The sequence below is a fragment of the Scyliorhinus canicula genome, chromosome 2, assembly GCF_902713615.1.
Source record: "Scyliorhinus canicula chromosome 2, sScyCan1.1, whole genome shotgun sequence".
NCBI classification, from domain to species: Eukaryota; Metazoa; Chordata; class Chondrichthyes; order Carcharhiniformes; family Scyliorhinidae; genus Scyliorhinus; species Scyliorhinus canicula.
In genome coordinates this window covers 245048204-245075184 of record NC_052147.1, presented here as the reverse complement: position 1 = coordinate 245075184, position 26981 = coordinate 245048204, and the positions used below count along the sequence as shown (strand labels likewise).

The 26981-nt window shown below is 46.5% G+C and overlaps 1 protein-coding gene across 5 annotated transcripts in view; it reads right to left on the bottom strand.

Moving 5' to 3' along the window:
- The window catches only part of thsd7ba (thrombospondin, type I, domain containing 7Ba), a 1373128-nt gene that overhangs the window by 51469 nt on the left and 1294678 nt on the right, over positions 1-26981 (bottom strand). For 4 of the 5 annotated variants that reach the window (XM_038789927.1, XM_038789926.1, XM_038789930.1 and 1 more), the window contains 2 exons: positions 23349-23520; positions 12796-12969 (listed from right to left, as the gene is read on the bottom strand). In XM_038789927.1, coding sequence (XP_038645855.1) covers positions 12796-12969; positions 23349-23520 — 346 coding nt within the window. Of the gene's footprint in view, positions 1-11418; positions 11917-12795; positions 12970-23348; positions 23521-26981 lie in introns of those variants that run through there. The other variant, XM_038789931.1, reaches the window with a different exon arrangement.

Genomic DNA, 26981 nt, shown 5'->3' with positions numbered 1-26981 from the left:
AGCAATAGAGACCAATTTTCAATCTTATCTCTTTATAACAGTGATGCACAACATATGGCCTCTGCACTGAATCCAGGCAGCAAGACTTTGTGAATGAGTCATTTGGATGTTCATGAATTTGTGAAATACTGGACAGTCCAATTACACTGACCCAGGTGAACCGACTTCAAATGCAGTTTCTTTCTCGCTCTCTACTTTCCTCCCCTTCTCCCTTTGTTTTCCTGCTCATTTACTTTCTTTCCATGTTGTCTATTTTCCCTCCGGGTCTCCTTTCCTCTTCCACCTGCTTTTGGTACAAGCAGAAGGAAATTGTTCCAAGAGAGTCCCAGTGGTAGAAGTACACGCTCACGATGAATCGGAAAGTGGATGCTACATCCAAGTGCTTGTCCTCTGCAGAAGAACGCTGCTGCCAACTGCCAATTTCCGTTCAGTCTGTCCACCTGAATTTCACTAAGGCTCCTTAACATCCATCAAGAATCAAATTTTTCGACAAATCCGTCTTATTTGGGTTTAAATGTGAATCAGCTCAAACAAATTTGAAAATCAGAAGTGAGGTATTCATGAGTACTCAACGTGTTCAAATTTCACCTCAGGACAAACACAGTCTGTTTGTTTAAGAAAATGTGTAATAACTTTTGCTCGCCAGCTCGGTATGAAACAGCTAATGTTTATTGACAACATACAGGTCGAGTATCCCTTAGTAGAAATACTTGGGGCCGAGAGTGTCTCGGAGTCCAGAATTTTTAGCATTTTGGAATACCAAGCTGCAAAGACTCCTTGGAGTCGCCGGTCGGTGCTGTGTCTGACAGAGGGTACGCGCTTTCCCCCCCGACATGGAATCAGGTACCGGGGTCAACTCTTTTGTGGCAACAAACTTGTGCCATCAATTGGAAGGATATACACGGGCAGGTGTCTTCGTCCACAGGAACTGGACACGGCGCTGGGAATAGCCGACACTGAGGACTCAGAATTGTGAATCTTGGGTGAGTACGTGTTATTTCTTACTAGAAACATGGCGCTGGATCCTCCGCCCCTCGATGCTGAAATCGAGTTCGGCGACGGAGTGGAGAATCCGTTTTGATGCCGAAATCAGGAGCAGTGGCAGTTTTCTGATTCTCCGCCCCCTGAAAAGCGGAGTATCCATGGCCTCAGGCCATTGCCTGCGGCCCGCCCCGCGATGCTCCGTCCCCGACCGGCGGAGTTCCCGACGGAGTGGGTTATGTGTGCTCACACCATTCGGGAACCAAGCATGGTGGCTGCGAACTCTGTCCGGCGCCGCCACAGTCAGGGGAGGGCCAATCCGCGGGCAGCGGCGGCTTCATTCGGGGCTGGAGGCAATGTGGGCGGGTGGTCCGGGATGCGTGAGCGGCCGAAGGGGTGGGCACTACTTTTGCGGTCCGGGTCCACGGGCTGAGTCTGCCATGAACCATGGCACAGTCGCTGCAGGCCGCTGCCGTGCACATGCGCGGCTACGGAATCGTAAATGCTCAGGGCCATATCGGCAGCTAGATCTACGCTACCTCCCTGCTAGCCCCCAGCAAAACGGTGAATCGGTGGCCGTTTTGTACCAGTTTTCCTGGCATAAAAGACCGCCGTTTTCATGCCAGCGTGGGGACTTAGTCTCCCAAACGGAGAATCCAGTCCATGATGTTGGCACTTGAAAAAAGTCCGGATTTCAGAGCATTAGAATTTCAGAATTTCGAAAAAGGGGTACTCAACCTGTACTATCTGACAGACTCGTGTAGCTTTGTGGCTGCCAGTCAACATCCGGAATCGATCTGAAGCAAAAGACCACGCTTGCGAGAGAGAACCCTGCTTTGTCCCTTGATTCATTTTCCAGGGTCATGTGACCTGATCGGCCAATCTCATGTTAAAAGGGCCAGACACCACGGACAGGATTCTCTGTCCAGCGATGCTGGAATCATGAAAGGCAATTGGCGGAGAATCGTGCGTGAGGCAAAAATCGTAGCCGCCGCCGGACCCCTGACTGAATGCCATGCTCTGGTGCCTCGACAGTGGTATCAATGTGCTCTCCTCCACACGTACAGTAAATGCCGTTGGCATATCATTAATGGGTCTGACCCGGCATTCGCTGGGGCTTCTGCGATGCTCCACCTCTGGAAAGGAGGAGGAATTACTGATGGCAAGTATCACTTGTGGGTTTTCAAAATCGGGAAACAGGCACCGTGGCTGATGAGGGAGAGAGAAAAAGCAGGACAGGTTCCCAGAGGTGTCACCATGGGCTGCCTGTCCTGGCAGGGCAGGGCTGGCTGGGGGCGAGGGGGGCATCTTCCAGGGCAGGTGAGGAGTAGCTGGGGTGATGGGAGAGTGAACCCTGGCCCGTAGTTGTGTAGAGTGACACTGCCCCCTCCCTGCCCCCTCAACAACCGGGCCCCATCACCGGCGGGGCATTACGCGGCCCATCCAAGGGCAACTGCCAGAGTAGTCTCTACAGGAGGGTGCCGGATGAGGGTCACTGAGCTGACTTCTGGCATGGGTAGGGTCAACCACCAGTACCCGTGCTGGCAGGGATGGGTGGTGGGGCCAAAGGTTGCCGTGACACGAGGTACTGACAGGGTCAGGGGTGTGGTGCGGTGGGCAGTGTGCCGGGGGAATAGCCAGGTGTGGGTGTGGGCATAGGGGGATGGGGATGAAGAGGGACATTCAGGGTTAGGGCTGCTGTGCAGTCCGGGGCCACCGTGTAGCCTGTTGGACGTGGATGGGCACGGGGATATGCACCATGCTAACATGACTACCTTTCACGCACTGCAGAGAATTGCCTTCGGAATCCAACCAGGAATAGCAGCCTTCATCCTAGCACCACAGCCCTGGCAGATGCACCGTGGCTTTACGACTAGCAGCTGCCCGAGGGGAACTCTGCAACGGCGGAGCCTGCCTCAGAAGAACAGGAGGCAGCCGATGAAGATGGAGAGTCAGCCACCCAACAGGCCGAGGAGGAGGAGGTGGGAAGGAGGTGACGCATCAGGCCTCGTGTGTACCGGCAGCACCTGTCATTTGAGGACCTGCTGGACAGGGCAGGCCTTCAAAGACTCAGGCTGAGCAGGCGAACAGTGCGACATATCTGCCGGATCATGGATCACCTTGCACCGTGGGGGTATAGGGGATGACACCTTCTCCCAGTGGCTGTCAAGGTGACGGTCATCCTGAAATCCACACCACGGGGTTCTTCCAGGCGACAAGTGAGGACCTAGGAATCTCACAGGCCACAGTGCACAGGTGCATCTGCACCACCACAGAGACTCTATATGTCCGGTCGGCACAATATATCAAATTCAATGTGGACCAAGGGATTCCCGGGATGTGGGGCTCGCCGCCATCGTCAAGATGTCCCAGGTCCAGGGGCTGATTGACGGGATGCATTTCTCCCCACGAAGGGGAAACAGAGAACCAAAATAAAAGAACAACATCACCCTCAGGCAGAGCAAAAAAGGTGACAAGTATGAAAAGGGAGTTGGTCAACGCAGGATTGAGGTTGTTGTACCTAAATGTGCGCAGTGTATGGAACAAGGTAAATGAGCTTGTTGCATACATTGAAATTGGCCGGTACGATGTTGTGGGCATCACAGAGACATGGCTGCAAGGGGATCAGGGCTGGGATCTAAATATCCAAGGATATGTGTCCTATCGAAAGGACAGGCAGATGGGCAAAGGGTTGCATTGCTCGTGAAGAATGAAGTTAAGTCGATAACAAGGAGCGATATCGGAGCAGAAGGCATAGAATCTCTGTGGGTAGAGCTGAGGAATCGCAAAGGTAAAAAGACCCTGATGGGAGTTATGTACAAGCCCCCTAGCAGTAGTCAGAAGGTGGGGCAGAAAATAACTCAGGAGATAGAAAAGGCATGTAAAAAAGGCAAAATTACAATAATCATGGGGGACTTCAGTATGCAAGTCGACTTGGAAAATCAGGTTGGTAGTGGATCCCAAGAAAAGGAATTTGTGGAATGTCTAGGAGACTGTTTTTTCGAGCAGCTTGCGACAGAGCCTACTAGGGAACAGGCAATTCTGCATTTGGTGATGTGTAATGAGGCAGACTTGGTTAGGGAACTTAAGGTGAAGGAACCCTTCGGGAGCAGTGACCACAATATGATAGAATTTATACTGCAGTTGGAGAGGAAAAGCTGCAATCAGATGTAACGGTATCACAATTAAATAAGGGTAACTACTAAGACATGAGGGAGGAACTGGCCAGATTCGATTGGAAATGGAACCTAGCAGGGAAGACAGTGGAACAGCAATGGCAGGAGTTTTTGGGGATTATTTGGGTGGCTGGAGAAATAATAATAGGAAACAAAGAAATGGCAGACGAACTGAATAGTTACTTTGCATCAGTCTACACAGTGGAAGACACCAGTGGGATGCCAGAGCTCCAGGAGAACCAACGGGCAGAGGTGAGTGCAGTGACCATTACTAAGGAGAAGGTTCTGGGGAAACTGAAAGGTCTGAAGGTGGATAAATCACCTGGACTGGATGGACTACACCCTAGTGTTCTAAAAGAGATAGTTGAGTAGATTGTGGAGGCATTGATGGTGATCTTTCAGGAATCACTGGAGGCAGGAAGGGTCCTAGAGGACTGGAAAGTGGCTAATGTACCACCACTGTTTAAGAAGGGAGGGAGGCAGAAGACGGGAAATTATAAGCCAGTTAGCCTGACCTCGGTCATTGGTAAGATTTTAGAGTTCAAAGATGAGATTGCGGAGTACTTGGAAGTGCATGGTAAAATAGGACTGAGTCAGCACGGCTTTGCCAAAGGGAGGTCATGTCTGACAAATCTTTTAGAGTTCTTTGAGGAAGTAACAAGCAAGTTAGACAAAGGAGAACCAATGGATGTGATTTATTTAGATTTCCTGAAGGCCTTTGACAAGGTGCCGCAAAGGAGATTGTTATACAAATTAAGAGCTCATGGTGTTCAGGGTAAGATCCTGGTATGTATCAAGGATTAGCTGATTGGCAGAAGGGAGAGAGTGGGGATAAAGGGATGTTTTTTAGGATAGCAGCCGGTGACTAGTGGTGTGTCTCAGGGGTCTGTGCTGGGACCACAACTTTTCACAATACACATTAATGATCTGGAGGAAGGTACTGAAGGCACTGTTGCTCAGTTTGCAGATGCTACAAAGATCTGTAGAGGGACAGGTAGTATTGAGGAAGCGGGGGGGGGGGGGGGGGGGAGGGGGGGGGGGGCTGCAAAAGGATTTGGCCAGGCTAGGAGAGTGGGCAAAGAAGTGGCCGATGAAATACAATGTGGAAAAGTGTGGGGTTATGCACTTTGGAAGGAGAAATGGAGAAACAGACTATTTTCTAAATGGGGAGATGCTTAGGAAATCAGAAGCACAAAGGGACTTGGGAGTCCTTGTTCATGATTCCCTTAAAGTTAACGTGCAGGTTCGGTCAGCAGTTAGGAAGGCAAATGCAATGTTAGCATTCATGTCAAGAGGGCTAGAATTCAAGATCAGAGATGTACTTCTGAGGCTATATAAGGCTCTGATCCCATTTTCTGAGGAAGGATGTGTTGGCCTTGGAAAGGGTCCAGAGGAGTTTCACAAGAATGAAATGAAATGAAATAAAAATGAAATGAAATGAAAATGAAAAATGAGAATGATCCCTGGAATGAAGAGCTTGTTGTATGAAGAACGGTTGAGGACTCTGGGTCTGTACTCATTGGAGTTTAGAAGGATGAGGGGGATCTTATTGAAACTTCCAGGATACTGCGAGGCATGGATAGAGAGGACGTGGAGAGGATGTTTCCACTTGTAGGGAAAACTACTAGTGGCCTAATTCTGCTCCGATGTCTTATTGTATTATAGTCTTATGGATCGTAGGTTGGGGTGCTGGGTGGTGGTCCAGAGGTGATGTGGGGGTGTTGCGGGGAGGTTGGGTGGTCAGGGGGTGGTGTGTGGGTTGTGAGGGGTTGGTGAGGGGATAGTGGGGAGGAGGTTGGTGGTGAGGGGATGGTGCAGAGGATGTTGGTGTTGAGGGATGGTGCGGAGGAGGTTGTTGGTGAGCAGGTGGTGAGAGGGTGGTGTGGGATTTGTGCCTCGCATGCCATAGGGACACCACAACCCAGTGCTGATTCAGTTGGTTGCCCAATGCTGACCTCCACCTCGGCAATTGCCCTCTCTCCGGGCCCACCAACCAGGTCCAGTGCCTGCTGCTTTGCAACGATGAGAGGCCACAGGTCCAGCGGTCTCCCTCCGTTTCTTTCTCTTTCTCTGCAGTTATGCGCCATCTTCCACTGCAGGTTGGGGCGGTGGGGAGAGCAGGTACTTTGATCGAATACTGGATCAGCCAGAAACTTATGAAAGACTAATGCTGTTCCCTAGCTACCAGCTTCATCCATCTCCCTGGCAACTGACTAAACCTGACTCTGTAAACTTGTGATCCTCTGCTGAGCTTCCAACTACATATAAGCCTGTCACTAAGATTGTCCATTTTCTCCTCCATAACAAAACTCTTCTTTGCCCTTCCTCAGCTGATCTGCTGCTGAAATTATCATTCATGCCATTGTTACCTCTAGGCTTAACTACTCCAATGCACTCCAGTCTGGTCTCCCACGTCATTCTACCCTCTGTAAATTTGGGATCATCTAAAACTTTGCTACTCCTGTCCTAACTGGCACCAAGTCCCATTCATCTATCCCCCTGTGCTCGCTGACCTACATTGTCTCCCAGTAAAGCAACATCTTGGTTTTAAAATTCTCATCCTTCTTTTAAAATCACTCTATGCCCATGCCACTCCTCATCTTTGTAATCTTCTCTGATTCCACAACTCACAGAGGTGTCTAAGCTCCTCTAATTCTGGTCTCCTGTGCATCCTTGATTTTAATCAATACAGTATGAATGGCCATGCCTGCAGTTGCCCAGGTCCTGAGCTCTGGAATTCCCTCCCCACTGCTCTCTACCTATCTTGCCATCCTCATTGAAACCTACCTCCTTCGTCAAATTTATGGTCACCAGATTAAAGATCTCTTCCTGTGGTTCAGTGTCGTATTCGATTTCATAATACAATCATAGAATTTACAGTGCAGAAGGAAGCCACTCGGCCCATCAAGTCTGCACTGTCTCTTGGAAAGAGCATTCGACTTAAGCCCATGCCTCCACCCTGTTCCTGTAACCCAGTAACCCCACCTCACCTTTGTGGACACTAAGGGCAATTTATCACGGCCAATCCACCTAACCTGCACAACTTTGGACTGTGGGAGAAAACTGGAGCACTCGGAGGAAACCCACTTAGACTCGAGGATAGTTTAGCTCAGTGGGCTAGAAAGCTGGTTTGTGATGCAGAACAAGGCCAGCAGCGCGGGTTCAATTCTCGTACCAGCTTTCCCGAACAGGCGCCGGAATGTGGCGATTAGGGGCTTTTCACAGAAACTTCATACTTGTGACAACAAAAGATTATTATCATTATTAAATGATCTGTTTGAGCTGCTCGCAGAAAAATACTTTTCACTGTACCTCGGTACACGTGACAATAAACAAATCCACCTAACCTGCACATCTTTGGACTGTGGAAGGAAACCGGAGCACATGGAGGAAACCCACGCAGACATGGGAGAATGTGCAGACTCCACACAGACAGTGACCCAAGCCAGGAATCGAACCTGTGACCCTAGAGCTGTTAAACAACAGTGATAACAACTGTGCTACCGTGCCACCCGGTATTGTTCACAAACCCATCTCCCAAAAACCCATTCTTCCAAGCACCACCCTGCGTCACATGTGGCATAGTCTGCAGATCATGCAAGTTTCAGCTATCTAAGGGCTCATCAAACTGGAGTGGGAGCATCCTCAATCTCAAGTGACTGCCCAAGAGGAAGAAGGAATGAGGTCAAATGAGAGATATGACTTTCATCCTAAATTAAATGGCAGGTAGAGATTAGAAGAAGAAATTACAAGAGAAGCAGGTGAGCAAGCTGGCTTCAGAGGCACCACAATTTGGTGGTGAGCGGAATATAAAGTGGGGAGCAACATTCATGCTTTGTCGAACCAAGGCCAGTGAAAGTCCATGAAGGAACTTTCAGTCAGTGGCTATGGAAAGAAAATGGGTAGCAACAAAGCAGGGAATGATTCAGCAGCATGAGAGTAGAATCTAGGGTAGGATGCCTTCTCCACTATTCAATAAGATCATGGCCCATCTGGTTGCGATTCAACTCCACCTTCTTGCCTGCCGTCTCCACAACTTTTGCCTCCCTTGTCTTTTATAAATCTCTAAACCTGCCTTGAATAAATTCAATGAGCCAGCCCCAACTGCTTTCTGGGGAAGAGAATTCCACAAATTATACGATCCCCAGAGATTAAAAGCAAAATCTCATCTCGGCCTTAAAAGGGAGACCTTCAGTGACCCCTAGTTCTAGTTTCAAACTGCCTCAGCCATCTCACTGCTCTGCTTAAGAATCAAGTGCATGAGAAATGTACTAATCGATGTGCTAATATTCCCCACCTACAGCAAACATTTCCAAAGGGCAGCTGCACTTTCTCTTCATTATCAGATACAACTCTATTCATGATCTTGAAAGATTTAAAATTACTGATACTTCATACCAGCTGCAGCAGCTCTTTTCCAGTGCTGCATTTGAATATGTTTGTTCTTGGATCATGTTTCTTGTTATATTAGCTGACAGCAACACTTTTGCTGTTTCTCAACACCTAACATTGAATACAAATACCCACACTTGTAATGACAGTGAACCACATAGGCCGTTCTGCATCCCCAGGTGTTGACCACAAGGGTTAAACAATAATGGGACAGCTAGAATCTGCACTGACACCCTTACATCCTGATCTGATAAACTCTGCCAACTCTAAAATATCAGCTCGGCACTGCCTGCACTAGCAGCACCATCACAAAGTTGCAGAAAGTAAGTAGGTGGCACATTGAACTTGAAAAGAATAACACATGATTATGTCTTATACACTGTCACTTTATTTTCCTTGTAAACACAAATCTGGAAAGTACCCATGCTGCCTTATTGTTGAGTGGAATTTCCCAGCTCTGTACATGATCCTGCTCAGGCCTTGTGTTTTTCTTCTGCTAAACTTGTTTGGTACAGAACAGAGAGCTTTTGGAACAGAATACAGGCTCAATAATGCATGAAATGCTGCTTCCCATTCTCTGATGTCCCTTTTTTCAGATAATTGTCCTCTCGTTTTGTATCTCTCTGTTACTAACTTTCCATGGCTATAACATAGCTTTACAGTATTTTATATGTTTAACTGCCTTGTTGTAATTCCCTACTGCTCCCCTTCAGGTGTCTGGCAGGTTAATGCAGTCATTCACATGAAATACTGCAAATGTGTGGCCATTAAATGTTTGCTCTCTCTTTTGCACCCCTCAAATTGCTCTTGTTCAAACAGCTATGTCTTTATAGAAGACGCTTAGCTCGCAACATTAATCTTTGATGACTCACCACTTTCTAAATATAAAAATGGCATGGGCTATCAAGCTAGAGCTAGTTTCTTTCTTGCTTCTGTTCTCACTATGCTTGCAATTTTGATACTGATCTCAAACACAATCTCTGTTGAATGTGAATTATCACTAATATCACGGTAAATTCAAAAACATTACATTAAATGGTCAACAACAGGGAACTAAAACATGCAATATAAAAGATGGAACAATCATTTCATTATATTCATTGTAGCGTGGTAGAATAAATGGCTCATGGCATGTTCTTGACTGACATCATCACAGTAGCCTCGAGCAAGGAAGGATCCAAAATGATGAGAGGAATGGATGTGAGAAATAAACAACAACACTTTCCGATAAAATCTCAGCTAAATTTTTGAAACTCATTTACTCATTGTGGGTTGGAGGAAACAAAATGAAGATTTGACATAAAACAGCAGGAGTGATTCATCAGCCTCATCGCGCCCAACTTGGTGTTGCCACAAGGGCCGGGATTTTCCCACAATCGGCGGGGCGGCCCGTAGTGGTGCCAAAGAGTACCGTGAACCACTCCGGCGTTGGGCCTCCTGGAAGGTGCGGAATCCTCCGTACTTCCAGGGACTAGGCCGGCACTGGAGGGTTTGGCGCCTTGTCAACTGCCTCCGCTGGCTGGCACGAATTGGCGCATGCGCAGGCATGTTTCCTGAGCACGTGCAGGGGGTCTCTTCTCCGTGCCGGCCATCGCAGAGCCTTACAGAGGCGGGCACGGAGGGAAAGCATGCCCCATGGCACAGGCCCACCCTCAGATTGGTGGGCCCTGATCGCGGGCCAGGCCACGCAGATCACTCCCGCCCGAGGACCCCACGAACCGCCCTCCAAGCAGCATGGTAGCATGGTGGTTAGCATAAATGCTTCACAGCTCCAGGGTCCCAGATTCGATTCCCGGCTGGGTCACTGTCTGTGTGGAGTCTGCACGTCCTCCCCGTGTGTGCGTGGGTTTCCTCCGGGTGCTCCGGTTTCCTCCCACAGTCCAAAGATGTGCGGGTTAGGTGGATTGGCCATGCTAAATTGCCGGTAGTATCCTAAAAAGTAAGGTTAAGGGGGGGTTGTTGGGTTACGGGTATAGGGTGGATACGTGGGTTTGAGTAGGGTGATCATTGCTCGGCACAACATCGAGGGCTGAAGGGCCTGTTCTGTACTGTTCTATGTTCTATGTTCTAAGCCAGGTCCCGCCGGTATGGGCCTTGTCTATTTCGCGCTGGCGGGACTGGCCGAAAACGGATGGCCGCTCGGCCCATCGGGGCCCGGAGAATTGCCGAGGGGGGGGGGGCGCTGCCAACGGCCCCGGTTTGGCGTGGCGCGATCCCTGCCCCCGCCCAAAAACAGCCGCCTGAGAATATGGCAGCAAACATCGGAGCGGCAGGGCAGGATTCACGCCGCCCCCCGGCGATTCGATTCTCCGACCAGGCCCGGGGGGGGGGGGGGGGGTCAGAGAATCCCACCCAAGGCCTTTGATTTGTGATGCTCAAAACATTTTGCACGATTTAACAAAATCTCACGACACGTTGTGATCTGGATCGTGCCCTCGCTGGGCATGACCTAGATCAGCACATTTATATGAGCAATTAGGTTCATTTAAATATGCATTCATGGGATTCTTCCCATTGCAGGGTACTAACGGCATGCCTTGGAGATCTCTGCAGAGTACCATTTAGTTCTGGTCCACATGACCAGAACTAAATGGTACTCTAATCTAATTTGGACCAATCTAATGGCACCTCGGGGTGTCTACCAGGCCATTAGAGACACCCCAAGTTGTTGGGAACAAGGCATGTTGGCACCTTTTCACTCCCTCTGGCAGCCAGGCACTTTGGCACTGCCAGTCTGGCACCCTGATAGTGTTCCTTGAGCATCGTGGTAGTCCTGAAGTCTTTGGCGTTCAGATGCCCAATAATTACAGTCACCAGGTTTGTAAGTTGAAACACAATTACTGTTTATTGATACCAAGAACTATTATGAAGTACCCAGTAAATACAACTCGATAATAACAAGTTAATTCCTACTATCCACTTTAACTGGCCCATCCTCAACCCACACACACAAGGCAGACAAACACAAACAGGTGGACGGGGGTAAAAATAATAACGATAAATGTCAAAAGATTAGAGTCTTTGCATCAGATGATGGTTAGTTTAGCACACTTTTATCACAGCATGCTTGCTGGTTAAAGTCCTGGGTTACAGCCAGTAATGATCTTCTTTGTAGAGTCATTCGTTCAAAATCCCTGTAGTTTAGAAAATGCACTACTCCGAGGCAGCAGGTTTTCTGGGGACACACTTTATTTCTCATTAAATTGGATGTTCGGCTTGAGGTTCGCATACAGGCCTCTATGTTTTGTAAAGACACTCAATTTCACATCAAACCATGTTTTCCGCTCAGGGTTTGACTTCGGGCCTCCGCAGTCTCAAGAGAACGCCACCCAGACGTGTTGGAGACGGAGCCAGCCCTCACAGTGGCCTAATGGAGAGAATTAGTTGGATCATTTTTGAAGAGTGTTTGTTAGATCCAGTCCAAAGACGTTCAGGTTATGTGGATTGGCCATGCTAAATTGCGCTTAGTGTCCAAGAAGTGTTAGGAGGGGTTATTGGGTTATAGGGATAGGGTGGAAGTGGGGGCATAAGTGGGTCGGAGCAGACTCGATGGGCCAAATGACCTCCTTCTGCACTGTATGTTCTATGCTCTATCTCTTCATCAGGCTGCCAGAATCAAAACTGAAACCAAACTGGAGCCTTTGGAGCTCTGAAAAACATTCCAGAGGGATCAGATTCAAGCACCACCTGATACTGGTCAAAGAACAGCCTTTTGGGTCAATTCATTGGACACCAGCCAAATCCAGTAAACCGAGTCCCAGCCAATCTCTGTCATTGGTGCCAGTCAGTCTGCAACTCCGGTATAAAGAAGCACAAACTAGCACAGTGAAATCGCCTGCTGCTGAAATCCCCTGCTTGAATTAAAGGCATAGGTCACTGCTTTCTTCTGCTTGAATTAAAGATACAGGATGCCTTAAAGGCACGTGTCCATAAATCATCCATGGATCAAAAATATAACAACATAAATAAAAGGGGAAATAGTGTAATAGACAGGAAGTAAACAGGACCCTTACACTATTAATTAAGATTCCAAATTGTTTCACTGAAATACAGCAAGATCTGAAATCCAGCACAGAATTGATCCCGAGGTTGCCAATTTTGAGATATTGTGCCTGTATTGCATTCCTTCAAAAACATTGTAATTAGCGAAATTAATACAGTGATGATTTTACAATTTAGTTGATCATAAATCTGCTAGTTACATTTCCAAGCAAAATTAGTAATGGCATTTTAGACTTGTCCTTACCTGTGCAAGACCTCTGCTCCCATATTTGTTCAGGGCAGTTATCCTGGTTTCCTAATGCCTGAACAATCACAGCTCTGGAATGGGTTTGGCGTCCCGAGGTTTCAAATCTCTTTCCATCGAGGCAGATCAGCTGGCATGAACTCCATGATGACCACTCGGTTAGGTGACAGTCACCTGGCGGTTGCAATCAAAATATTTTATAACAAGAATGCCCAGATGCAAAATGTACAAATACGATTCATGCACTGAATGAGACATTTACACATTTGTAACAATATTACTTGTACATAAACACTTCTTGTTTTCAGTGAAATACATCGGCCAATTGCTCATCAGTGTGAAAGATTGACGGACTGCTAAAAATTATCTGAAGAATAGTTCAAATAGAGGGTGGGGAAGAAATTTCAAAGCATAAATATCTGCAAGAAAGCATGAGGAAAGTAAAATTTGGATTTAGAGAATACTCCTAAAGACATTCCAATGCACTTTATTGTGTTAATACATGAAATGTGGCAGTTAACATGCTGACAGCAAGGTTCCACAAACTGCAATGTAGACCCTGAACAATCAGTTTTTCTCAGTGATGTTGGTTGGGGAATTATTATTAGACAGGCGCAAGAGACAACTCTAGTTCAGTACTTCTAAGTAGTGTCGTGGCATCATTCCCATCCAGCTGATAGTAGTGATTTTGCCATCTTATTGGAAACACAGCACCTCTGATGTTGCAGCATTCAGTGTGTGAACTGCCAGCCTATACTTTGTGCTCGAAAAAGTTCAGACGAGTTCATGAATGCACTGAATTCATTTTGGTCACGTTTGTAACAGCTGGAGATGAACGATTAGTTGGGAGACTAGACAGTACTGGTTTACTGCTAATAATAAATACACTTATCCCTCATGGCGGGGTGTGGAGAGGTGGGGGTGCTCAGCTCTGGAACTGTGTATCGACATAGTGACCATTCTCTCCTGCCTGTGAGGAAATAATGTTTCATCCCCCAACGATGACAATTAATACTAACTTAAGTCATCAGTATATAAGTTTTCAACAAGTTCCTAATGAGTATCCACTGACGATTAGATCAGATACTTAGCCACTCCGTGGCTAGTAAGCAAGGTGGTGCAAAGTGGTTGATTGCAACCTGTGTGTTAGCATGAAAATTGGCCTGGAATTTCATCCTCAAGGCAGGTAGTGGGATTTGGGAAAATTGCCGGCTTGGCCTGGTCGCCTTGGAAGAAGGTGGGGCAGGTCCAACCGACCCGGGGGAAAAAGTTTGGAGCACCCAGGCAGATTTTTAAAAGATTCAACTTGATGCTGTGGAACTTTAATTTAAAAACAGAATAACAGTCTAGCGTCACCCCTCCAGAACCCACTTCATCCATGCCACCTCATGCCCTCCCATGACCCTACATGCCCTCATGCCACGGCTGTGCACTGCGCTGTGCCCATCTATGTGACCTGCTGCAATGCTCATCTTACCACATCTTAGCCACTTATGGCCATGGCTCAGAATATTCTCCCATTTTCCATGTTTCTTATCAATATTTACTCAAGTATCTGACATGAAAATTCTTGCTTTGACTTCTTCTGCTTCCAGACATTTCCAGTGACTTCAGCCACCTTAGCCAGGCACACAACAAACCAATCAGTAGTAGTGCAGACCAACAACAGAATCAAAGCAGAAACACACAGCAACTTGAGACCACAGCAAAAACAGGAAAAGGTCAGCCAAAGAAAAGAAACTTCAAGAAAATTGCCGGCTTGGCACTTAATTTCTGCCACACCTTCAGAACTCAATGAGGGCTAAATTGGACAGCCCCTAAAAATGGGTGCAGGGATTGAGCTGCACTGTTAGCCTGCATCCATTGGGGGTAGGCAGCATGCCATTGCCAACTATGCTGGCTGTTCATTCTAATGATTTCTGCATGCAGCTATTATGAACTGTGCTGTTCATTGGCTGCACACAGCGACAGAGTATCCCAATATCCTAATTACCTTGCCTCACTTCAAACTGTTGTACACTGCTTCATGTCAGCCTGCACCTCTTCCAGCATTGTAGCTGGAACAGGCTCTGCAGGAAGTGAACTTCATCCAGCTGCAGTGGGAGCAATGGTGGTCAAAACCAGGAGTAAACCCCCAAGGTCCTGGAAGCAGCTTGAATGAAGTTCAAAGATCTCACACATCAAAGTCAAGTGAGTGAGTTTTCAAACCTCATCACACACTCATCAACAATCTCGATCAATCAAAACTCGTACTTGGCGTTTTTCACACCCTCACACGCTTGACACTACCACAAGACTCACACCCAAATTTCACAGCTTTCACATTTGACAGTTATTCAACCATTACAGTCACTTCAACCAAATGGTGCCGACCATTATTAGGAGACTGAGGCAGTAGCAAGAGGCATAGAAGATGATGGTATGCTCTCATATAATCCTTTATCTCACATCCCACCTGTGCCTCAGGTAGGAATTGCCTCTGAATTGCAAGTTGTAGACACGTACCTCTTACTTTCCATTCTATTACCGCAATCTTATTCTTATTTTAAAAATTAATTTAAAGGATGTGGGACTCGATGACTAAGCCAGCATTTATTGCCCATCCCTAGTTGCCCTTCAAGAGGTGGTGGTGAGCTGTCTTCTTGAACAGCTGCAGTCCCTGACATGGAGGTATACACAAAGGCTGAGAGTTCCAGGATTCTGCTCAAGCGACAGCAAAGGAACGGCGACATATTTCCAAGTCAAGGTGTTCAGTAACCTAGAGGGGAACCTCCAGATTGTGGAGTTCGCAGGTATCTGCTGCTCTTGTCCTTCTAGATGGCAGTGGTCATGAGTTTGGAAGGTGATGTCTAAGGAACCTTAGTGAGTTACTGCAGTGCATCTTGTAGATGTTCCACATGACTGCCGCTGTTCGTCAATGGTGGATGGTTTGAATGTTTGTGGAAGGGGTGTTAATCAAGCGGGTTGCTTTATCCTGGATGGTGCTGAGCTTCTTGAGGGTTGTTGGAGCTGTACTCATCCAGGCAAGTGAAGAGTATTCCGTTACGTTTCTGACTTGTGGTTTGCAAATGCTGGACAAGCTTTGGGAGGTCAGGAGGTGACTTACTCACCATAGGATTCCTCGCCTTAAACCTACTCTGGTAGCTACAGTATTAATATGACTAGTTCAATTCAATTTCTGATAAATAGTAACCCCCAGAATGTTGATTGTGGGGGATTCTGCGATGGTAATACCATTGACTGTCAAGGGGCGGTGGTTAGATCCTCTCTTGTAGGAGATAGTCATTGCCTGGCGCTTGTGTGGCATGAATGTAAATCACCACTTGTCAGTCCAAACCTAGATATTGTCCAGGTCATGCTGCATTGGACATGGACTGCTTCATTATCTGAGGAGTCATGAATGGTGTTGAACATTATACAGTCATCTGCGAACATCACCACTTCTGACCTTATGATGGAAGGAAGGTCATTGATGAAGCAGCTGAAGATGGTTGTGCCAAGGACACTATCGTGAGGAAATCCTGCAGTGATGTCCTGCAGCTGAGATGATTGACGTCCAACCACCAGAGCTAGCTTCCTTTGTCCCATGTATGACTCTAACCAGCGGATAGTTTTCCCCGATTCCCATTGACTCCAGTTTAGCTCAAGCTCCTTGATGCCATACTCGGTTAAATGCTGCCTTGATGTCAAAGGCAACCACTGCCACCTCACCTCTGGAATTCAGCTCTTTCCTCCATGCTTGAACCAAGGTTGTAATGTTAGGAGCTGAGTGACCCCGGCAGAACACAAACTGGGCTTCCGTGAGCAGGGTATTACTGGGGAAGTGCCGCTTGATAGCACTGTTGATGACCCTTCCCATCACTTTGCTGATGATGGAGAGTAGACTGATTGGGCGGTATCTGGGTTGGATTTGTCCTGTTCCTTGAGTACAGGACACAGCTGGGCTATTTTGCACATTTCTGGGTAGATGCCAGAGTTGTAGCTGTACCGGAACAGCACTAGGGTGCGGCAAGTTCTGGAGCACAAGTCTTCAGTACAATTGCCGGAATATTATCAGGGCCCATAGACTTTGCAGTTTGTGCTTTTTAGTTTGCAGATACCCATGAGGTACAATCTAAAAAGGTAGCGGAGGTACACAAAAAAGAGAGTGATGATGGAAACACAGATTGCCAGCAGCACCTCAGCACCTCCTACTATCCACTTTTCTAGGGATTTAACCTGTTCTGAGTGATCGCGAGACATCATTTCAGTCGTAATGCATTCTAATGGGAATTCTTACTCATGTGCACAGATCTGGGAATAACTAGTTTGTGCAGGATCCTTAAAGCCAGCAAAAATACCTTCAGCACCTGCCATATCATTCCATGCAGTTTAATGCAGGTTGAAAGAACTACACCTAGCCTGAAAATAATTGATGATCCCTTTGATTCGCATTGGTTCGGACAGCATGGTGGCATAGTGGTTAGCACTGCTGCCTCACAGTGCCGAGATCCCAGGTTCGATTCTGGGCCTGAGTCACTGTCTGTGTGGAGTTTTTACATTTTCCTCATGTTTGCGTGTGTTTCACCCGCACAACCCAAAGACGTGCAGGCTAGGTGGATTGGCCGTGCTAAACTGCCCCTTAAAATGATTTGGGTACCCTAAATTTATTTTTAAAATAATATTAATTAGCGCTGGTTGGGATGTTCCACCTGCTGCATGTTGAGCTCTGCAAGTTAAGAGAAGGCATCAGTTGGACCACTGAGCTCCAAAGGGCAGTACGGAAGCACAGTGATTAGCACTGTTGCCTCACAGCGCCAGGGTCCGAGGTTCAATTCCCGGCCTGTGCGGAGTCTGCACGTTCTCCCTGCGTGGGTTTCCTCCGGGTGCTTCGGTTTCCTCCCACAAGTCCTGAAAGACGTGCTGTTAGGTAATTTTGGACATTATAAATTATCCCTCTGTGTACCCGAACAGGTGCCGGAATGTGGCGACTACAGGCTTTTCACAGCAACTTCATTGCAGTGTTAATATAAGCCTACTGGTGACAATAAAGATTATTATTAAAATTCAGCATTGGGGGAGCGGCACGTGGTGCAGTGGTTAGCACTGGGACTACGGCGCTGAGGACCCGGGTTCAAATCCCAGCCCTGTGTCACTGTCCATGTGTAGTTTGCACATTCTCCCTGTGTATGCATAGGTTTCACCCCCGCAACCAAAGATGTGCAGGCTAGGTGGATTGGCCACGCTAAATTGCCCCTTAATTGGAAAAAATAATTGGGTAATCTAAATTTATATTTTAAAAAATTCAGCGTTGCTTAACAGCCAACGCCAGGCTCTGTCTGCTCCAAATATTTCTGGTCAAGTGTGGCTGGGTGCAGGCTTGATGCAACCAAGATGATGCCTGGCACAATTCAGAGCAAAACAATGTCTAAGCATATCGGACATAATTTTGATCCCTGAATGTTACCTGTAGCACCCAGACAACCCTTGTTACTGAATTCACTATTGCGCTCAGCGGGCGCGATTTATCAGCTGGGTCAAGATGCAGCCGGTAGATTCCGGAAGAGGCCTCTCCCAGCATTCCTGATGGTCGTTATGCCAGTCGTTATGCCTCACAAGATCTAACGAGATCTCGTGAGACATCGTGATCTGTAACCCGGCCACAATGGACTGGACCCAGACTTGCTGAGTTAAGTAAGTTTAAAACTCACTTAACTATCCCTTTGCCAGTCCAAACTGGCTCCTGGGATCTACCAGCATCTCCGAGGAGATTCCAGCCAGGCACCGATTAGTACTGGTCTCCCCAAATTGGCAGCAGGCAGAACGGCACTTGGGGGGATCTCTCAGGTGAACCGTGGCCCACTAATGGCTAGTATATGGGCAGGATAGCACCTTAGCACTGCTGATGGTGCCGAGGCACCTTGGCACTGACACAGTGGCACCCTGGCAGTGCCAAGGTGTCTGGGAAGCATTTTGCCATGCTGGGAATCGGGCCTGGGTGGTGCCCTTCCCATGTGAGGTAGAGTGCAGGGGGCTCAAGACCCCCCCAACAGGTGATTTCGGGCGTTGGGGGTGGGGAGGGGGGTCTGGAAGTCGCGTCCCAATGCCTCCCCATCTCTTCCTGCACTGAGGAGCTCCGCGCGTCAGTGATACACAGGGCAGGAAATGCAGCTGAGTGTGGCCTCAGTGGGGCCTTCCCCGTTCAGGCCTGAAAAAACTGCTGCGGGTGGTTAAGGGCTCAGAGCTCCTCTGCAAAGTATGCAAATGACAGACTGTCGCAAACTTCTGGCACACACCAAGTTCACTTTAATGAGGCTTTCCAGTCAAAATGAAGGAGTTGGTCTATAATTCTGGTGCATTGTTTTTCCATTTTGTCCAGGCAGCGAGGCCAGGTAGCAAAATTGGCCCCTTAAATTTTAAACCCGGAGGGGAAGCAGTCTGAACTCGATGAATGCAGAACTCTTCACTGGACAAAACAGCAGCTTCAGGCTGCAGAAAACATGTCCTTGCAGTGATCCACTTTGAAGTTACTGGTGTCAAATTGTTCACTGCAGTTAAATGGAACATATTGGCTGGGATTATCCCTTCCGGGGACTAAGTCCCCACGCCGGCGGGAAAACCGGCGCCAACGACTCCGGCGTCAATGGGCCTCCAAGGTGAGGAATTCTCACCTGTCTAGGGGGCTAGGTGGTCGCCCGAGTGATTGGCGCCACTCCAGCCAGCGTCGAAGGGACTGCGTGAGTTTGCGCGTACGCGGAACCGCCGGCGTGATTCCGCGCATGCGCAGATCGGCCGTTGCCTTTTGACGCATGTGCAGGGGTTTCTTTTCTCCGTGCCGGCTTTGGCGGAGCCCTACAGGGGCCCGGCGCGGAAGGAAGAAGTGCCCTCATGGAACAGGCCTGCCCGCAGATCAGTGGGCCCCGAGCGTGGGCCAGGCCACCATGGGGTTGGATCCCCCTGCACCCCCCCAAAGACTGCCCCGCCGACTTACCTGCTAGGTCCCGCCTGGGACCATATGGAAGCCATGCCGGCGAGAGTAGCCAAAAACGGATGGCCGCTTAGCTCATCAGGGCCTGGGGTTCGCCGGGGGGCCGCTGCCAACGACCCCCAACTGGCGTGGCGTGAGTCCCACCCCTGCCCAAAATATGGCAGCAGAGAATACGGCAGCTGGTGTCGAGGTGGCGGGGTGGGATTCCCGCCGCCCCCTGGCGATTCTCTGACCCGGCCGGGGGGGGGGGGGGGGGGGGGGGGGGGGGGGGGGGGTTGTCAGAGAATCCTGCCCATTGTTTGTATCCCACACCTGCTTCTGGGCGTGATTTTCCAGCCTCATTGCACTCATGCTCAAGCGTAATGAGGCCGGTGAACAGCAGGAGAGGCCAAACACTAGAACTGTGTCAGGTGTCAAACCGTTTGTAATACAACCGGCCTGCCCCGTAGGCGAATTGGGAATCTCAACGCCCCATTTCCATACAATTAACGAGAGCCACCCGTCATCCAATCGCCTCCTGTTATTCACCGGCCTCCCCAGGAAGTGGTCACGCTGGTGCCGATTAGTACTCCTTTTTAAAAATGCGAACCTGACGGAGGGCTTCTGTGGGGAGCTGAGGAAGTGAGTAGCCATCTTTGCTCACAGGCAAAGAAACCGTGGCTTTGCCACGCCTGTGCTCGGCGAGGTGTGGCAGACCCTCCGCAGGAGTGAGCTTCCACGGGAGGATGGAGGGGAGGCACTGGGGGGGGACCTGGGGAGGGCAATCACTCACGGCACCACCATGCCAACCCATGGATCCCCAACCGCTGTCCCTGGTTGTCTACCCCACTGATCACCCATAACCCCCACCAACTGTTGAGGCCTCTGGCTGCGCGGCTGAAGGCTATCGCTAATGGGGAACTGGCAATCGTGGTTAAGTGAGCACTTGGCCCATGCCAAGTGGGTTCTCGCGGTTAGGCGGGCCATGTTGCATGTGGGAGTCATTGCCTCGCATTCCGATTGCACCTTGATGCTTGGACACTGGATGCCTGGGAGTCAACACCACACAGGCAGCAGCCAACATCCGAACACCCAGGGGATGGGGCACAGCTCTTGGGACATGAGGGTCGGTGGGTGCCACAGACAGAAGGTGGGTGGGTGTCATGGGGAGGGGGGGGGGATGCCTGGAGAGACCAGCAAAGGATCCGGGGGTCAGCCCGCATTGTGGAAGAAAGTGATAGAGGCATGATAGTGTTTTTGCAAAAATTGTTTAATGTGCTGCACAATACCCCATGCCTGATAGTGCCCCCCCCCCCCCCCAACCACCCTGGCCACCAACCTCTCCCCCCTCCACCAGTTCCCTCAGTGATGCTCCTTGGGGGAGCCTCCTCAACGCCATTGTTGTGAGCTCGCTGTGGTTATCTGAGCAAGCGCAGCCTAAGTGCTGTTTGACTTTGTTAGCGGGAGGCTGGCGCGCGTGGTCCCGGCCAATCAGCTGGCGAGCTGGCAAGCCAGCATTTCGGGCGAGAAGACCATGAGGTCTCATTAAGTGGACCAATTAATGTTGATAGTGTTGCCGGCCTCGCTAGGCTGATTGTCGTGAAACTCGCAGCAATTCCCGCTTGCTTCAGCACTTGGAAATGTTTCCGTAGAATCGTGCACTCTGTGTATGTCATTGAATTTCGAACACAAGTGGGATTAGCTTCTTTATTCACTCGGGCCCAAGTTTTAAAGTTGGGACCTTGGGGATAATTGGGTATGACGTTGTCTTCACTCCCAGGTAGGTCGGCTCGCATTTTCAGATTCCGGCTGATTTGTATTCCAGAAAAATCAATGGACTGAAAATTAGACGGATTCTGTCAAGGGTGAGCATTATATTAAGGGGCAGCACGGTAGCATGAGGGGCAGCATGGTAGCATAGTGGTTAGCACAATTGCTTCACAACTCCAGGGTTCCAGGTTCGATTTCTGGCTTGGGTCACTGTCTGTGTGGAGTCTGCACCTTCTCCCCGTGTGTGCGTGGGTTTCCTCCAGGTGCTCCGGTTTCCTCCCACAGTCCAAAGATGTGCAGGTTAGGTGGACGTGCCATGATAAATTGCCCTTAGTGTCCAAAATTGCCCTTAGTGTCGGGTGGGGTTGCTGGGTCGTGGGGGTGGGGTCTTAGATGGGGTGCTCTTTCCAAGGGCCGGTGCAGTGTAAATCATATGATATGGTAAGCAACCTGCTCCTTCAGATTACTGCCCAATGAGTAGGGAATTGACCCCCTGTTACTCGATGCCCCTTTTTAATGCTACCACGTAACACTGGTAAAGAGGTTTCAGTAGTGTAGCAGTAACATCAAACCAAAACAAGTTTTTTTTGGTTAGAAACTTGTTTTTAAAACATTGATTTGAAACCTCCTTTCGAACCACCTTTGTAAGGAAACATAAACCAAAACAGAAACATATTTCAAAGAGAGGAGGCACGTGAGTTATCGGAATTATATGCAGTGGCTGACAAGTAAGAAACTGTAAGTGTTTTTAACTGATAAAGACCTTGATTAAGTGGTACTTTCCAAAGCATGAACTGTAAAACTTAACCTTTTGACCCACCCTAGAAGGACCTCTTTATGATCTAAGAGTTCTTCTAAAAATCCCATTGTACGGTTGGTTGCACAGCTGCTGAAAGGGGACTTTCTGTCTTTAGCAACCTTCTGATAGATCTTTACCAGTGCTCCTATAATTGGTCAACATTAGCAGTTAGTTACCCCCAGAACTTACTTACTGACTGATTACAAAGTTCATACAGATATGATTAGGGTCAAAGAATTAAAGAAATACAGCTGGCATCTTGTGGTTTATATTATATATATTGCATCGGTCTAAGCACCAACAATGCACATTTGAAAGAAAGAAGTCAATAAAGTGCACACTGCCTTAAAGCATTAATTGATGAATTTTAATGGGATTTGATAAAAGGACATTGACCTGAACTGTGAACTGTTTCTCACTCACAGGCTGCCTGACCTGATGGGCCTTCCCAGTGTTTGCCATTTTTATTTCAGATTTCCAGCATGCAAAGTGATTTGCTTTTGTTTTGTAATAATTTTATGGTTTTAACTAAACTGGAAACTTCCTCAATAAATGAACTAACATTGGATATCCTATTATGCACAATTATACATTATTCATACAATGTCTGGTATCAGTTTTGTTTGGCATCTGTGCTTTTTGCTTGCATCTCAAAAGCATTTTGTTTACATTAAAGATAAATGCAAGTCAATGTTCCATGAACTGAATAATATCAGAGATAGTACCAAATAATACGAACTAGAGGTATCAGTAATCACATTAGCTTACTCAGGAACAATACCATTGATGTGAATGACATAACAAATTGTAAGTATTAATACTAATATCATGAACTTCCCATGATCTTTCTTACTTGTTGCAAGACATTAAAATTGACATAAATAGAAGCAAAGCATTGTAATAAAATCTTGAAAGACTTGTAATTTAATTTGTGGTGGTTTTCACGCTTTAAGTCAATAAATTGCCAATATAATTATCACAAGCACTCTATTTATCTATCAATTCGTATCCATATAAGATAGTCATGTGACACCTTACCTGGACAAGGCACTGAACAAGGGACTTTTAGTTCCAACTCACTATTGGTCATTCCAATTGGTCTATTGCCACACATTTCATTCTCCACCACTTTTGCTGAATCAGGCAGTTTCCCATCATGAACGACACAAGAGAGGTTACGCACTTTTAAACCATCACCACATTGTGCACCCTGCAAAATAAAGTAATTGATGATAACAGACTTCTGAAGCATTGATTAAATGACTATAATAAGTAAGATCCAGACCAAATTCATACAACAAAGTCTGCATTGAGGAATTTGAATGTTAAATGCCGGCAGCTGAATATTTCTCGGTTCAGAAAATCTTATTTTCATTATCTCACCCTTCGTTTTCCTGGCTTTATATAGGATAGTGAGAAAGCAGTTAAATTAACAAAATCTAAGTCCCAAAGCTAAATTCTGAAGCAAATTGAATTCTTATGCCTCGTGGCAATTACATGCTAATCAATTGTGCTCTCCAGCAAACTGGGAATGGAACAATGAGAGTGGTGAGGAAAAATCAATATACATGAGGTAGATTTTAATTTCTTATTCTGGAGTATACTTATCTGAAGGCATAATGGAGAACTTCCCAATGGCATGTTAAAATACAATGACAGTCAATATACAATCCTTACCCTGCCTTACTGACAGTCTTATTTGTAACCACAGAAATATTCTGTTGATATATTATGAAAAACATGTAGGCGGGTTGAAAATGCAATTATTCTTTAGCTCAATGGTACCCTAATAAGGTAACTCAAATGACAGTGTGTAGTTAAACAACACATTTGATGTATTTATTGGGGGAGTATTAAATATGAGTCAAAAAACATAAAAATGCTCCTTTATTCTCTTCTGTGATCACCGTGGTGCAATAGCAGTTAATAAGGATAGATTTGTGTGAGTGCATGTTGAAATCTATGTCAAATTATATAAAACACAGAGTGATACAGTGGTTGCAATCAGTGTTAAAATATATTAAATGGAAGAACCAACTTGAAAACAAAATTGTTATACCAACCCCATCTCTTATCCATGCAAATATCATCTTATAATAAAACATCTTACCCAAAAAGCTCGAGTGCTGTATATTAGTTCTGCATTTCACTTTTTCCATTTCCACTGATATAGCATTTCAGTATGCAGATCGAGGAGTTAGAATAAGCAAATCTTTAATAATGTAGAGCAAGAAGCACCAACAATAATTTTCAGCAGAACACGGTGTTCAACCCCGCACTATTGCAGCGCTCCTAAATTAAAATATGTCCGGTGCCACCATACTTTACCATGAACTTCTACAATTTATTTGCTGCTTATGTTTCCATCACTAAGGTTTTGTGTCTATTTTTATCTCATGTTTCTTTGCTTCACTTACTTATAAAGATATTTATTCAGGCAACCTGACACATTCATTGGCGGAACAGACTCAAAGGACTGAATGGCCTGTTCCTATTTTCTATGTTTCTGTCACTCTCTGCAAAGACTGAAATTTTACCAAATGGTACAAAAACAGTGCCCAATTGACTTTAGACTTAAGATGGTGTTGTCAATCATTTACACCAAAATGTCTGCTGTTATGCACCAAATAAAAAGAATTATTTGTAACTTTAGCTCTCAAGGCAAGTTTAGAATTAACAGTCCTATCAATAAAGAGGCATCTCTTTGTACCAGTTTTAAATTAACTCCACGTTATTGTATGGGGCAACAACCATTTATACAAAGAAAAAGAGAGCTTAAACATGCACTTTAGCTTAACATGGCTCACGACTCCTCAAGATATGTAACATCCAAATAAGTATTTTGATATATAACCATTGTTATATTATGGAAGTTTAATTCTTACACCAGGACACACAAAGCAGCAAATTTAATAACTAACCAGTTAATTGGTATTTGACGGAGGGAGGAATGCCGATTCGGAGAGCAGAATTCCCTGTTCTTTCTCACGTGGTGTCATGTGAACTATTAAGACCACCGTAAATAGAAAACGGAATGGATCATATTTTAATGCCTCTTTCAAAAGACCTTTCACAAGGTAGTACTCCATCAATATTCCACTTGAGTGTCTGCCTCAATCATATGCACACGTCCTGGAGTAGGCCTTGAACCCAAACCATTTGACTCATAGGGAATATTACAACTGAGCCAAGCTGTAATCTAGCATTCAATGCCAAAATAAACAACTACCCTGGTTATCAAAGTTCTTTGGAGTGAAATAAATATATTTCCATGGGCACTGAAGAGTCTTTATGCCATTTAGGCACATGTTATGCTGCTAATGAATGATATGTTGCAAGGGAAACGTAAAGCTGTGAAAATAATTACTCTCCAATGATTCTCAAAGTGCAATAATTCAGGTGGAATTAGATGGAAAATATAAATGCATACAATCATCACGTGAGACTGGAGTTGCAGTCAGTCCTCTATGTTGGCAACAATGCCATTACTATGAATGTCAATCAATTTAGAGCGTTATCAAGGGGCAATAACAGGCTCACTGTCACTCAGTTTGGCTTCCACCAGGGCCAAGCTTCAATAGCCTAAGTAGGACAGCAAAATCTGACTGAATGTTTGTTCCATGAATCCATACCACACAATGTTTGATGAATCCATACCACACAATGTTTGAATGGCAAATCAGTGAATTCAACGTGCAGCGCCTCCTTCTAATGAGTGAAGATCAACGTATTCAATAGCATAGCAATAATAATCTTTATTGTCACAAGTCGGCTTACATTAACACTGCAATGAATTTACTGTGAAAAACCATGAATCGTCACATTCCAACTCCTGTTCGGGAACATGGAGGGAGAATTCAGAATGTCCAATTCACCTATCCATGAAGTGAATGATTTACATTCAAGATACTGACCGCAACATTTCAATTTTGTGTTGAATATTTGAAACAAGCTTCTGTACAGCAATGGGATAATGGTCTGGTGTGGTCATTTAAAAATAAATTTCACATTGTGCCCTCCATTGGTGTGTTTAAGCAAGTTATTGCCTATTGGACATAATCATAATTTAATTTGTCTCGCATGATAAATTTTGAAAAAAGTGGAGCTGGTACTAAACCATGTAAACATTAAATGCTGTTTATTCACCTCAGATACATTGTAACCACTCAAGTCTGGAATGCCTGGGACCAAGTCATTTCTGGATTTTAGGATTTTCTAGGTTACAGAAAGAAGTTGGATTGTTTAACCACAAGCCGAGGAACCAGAAAATGCCACAGATATAAATATTTACTTGACCCACAAAACAGCGATACAGCATTATGAAGCAGTCATAAAAATAGGACTTAGCTAAATACAGTACCTTCTGTGCTTCTGCTCTGAAAGTTTTGCGCTAAAGTGATGCTGATGATGTTGAGGGAATGCTTGGGTCTGCCATAAAAACCTCCAAATAACTAGCGATTCCGAACAATTATTTCCGGACTGGAGAGGCTACAGTGTCTTATGACTCAGGTTAGTTTAATGCAATAGTATAATAGCATAATGGAAATCAATAGCTCCCTCTTTACAGAACAAGATGAAGACATGGAAGGATGCCTAATCTATAGTTGTTGACAGTGTTGAAAGATGTACATCTGATAAAACTATTGGAAATAGATGGCGAAAGAAATTCTC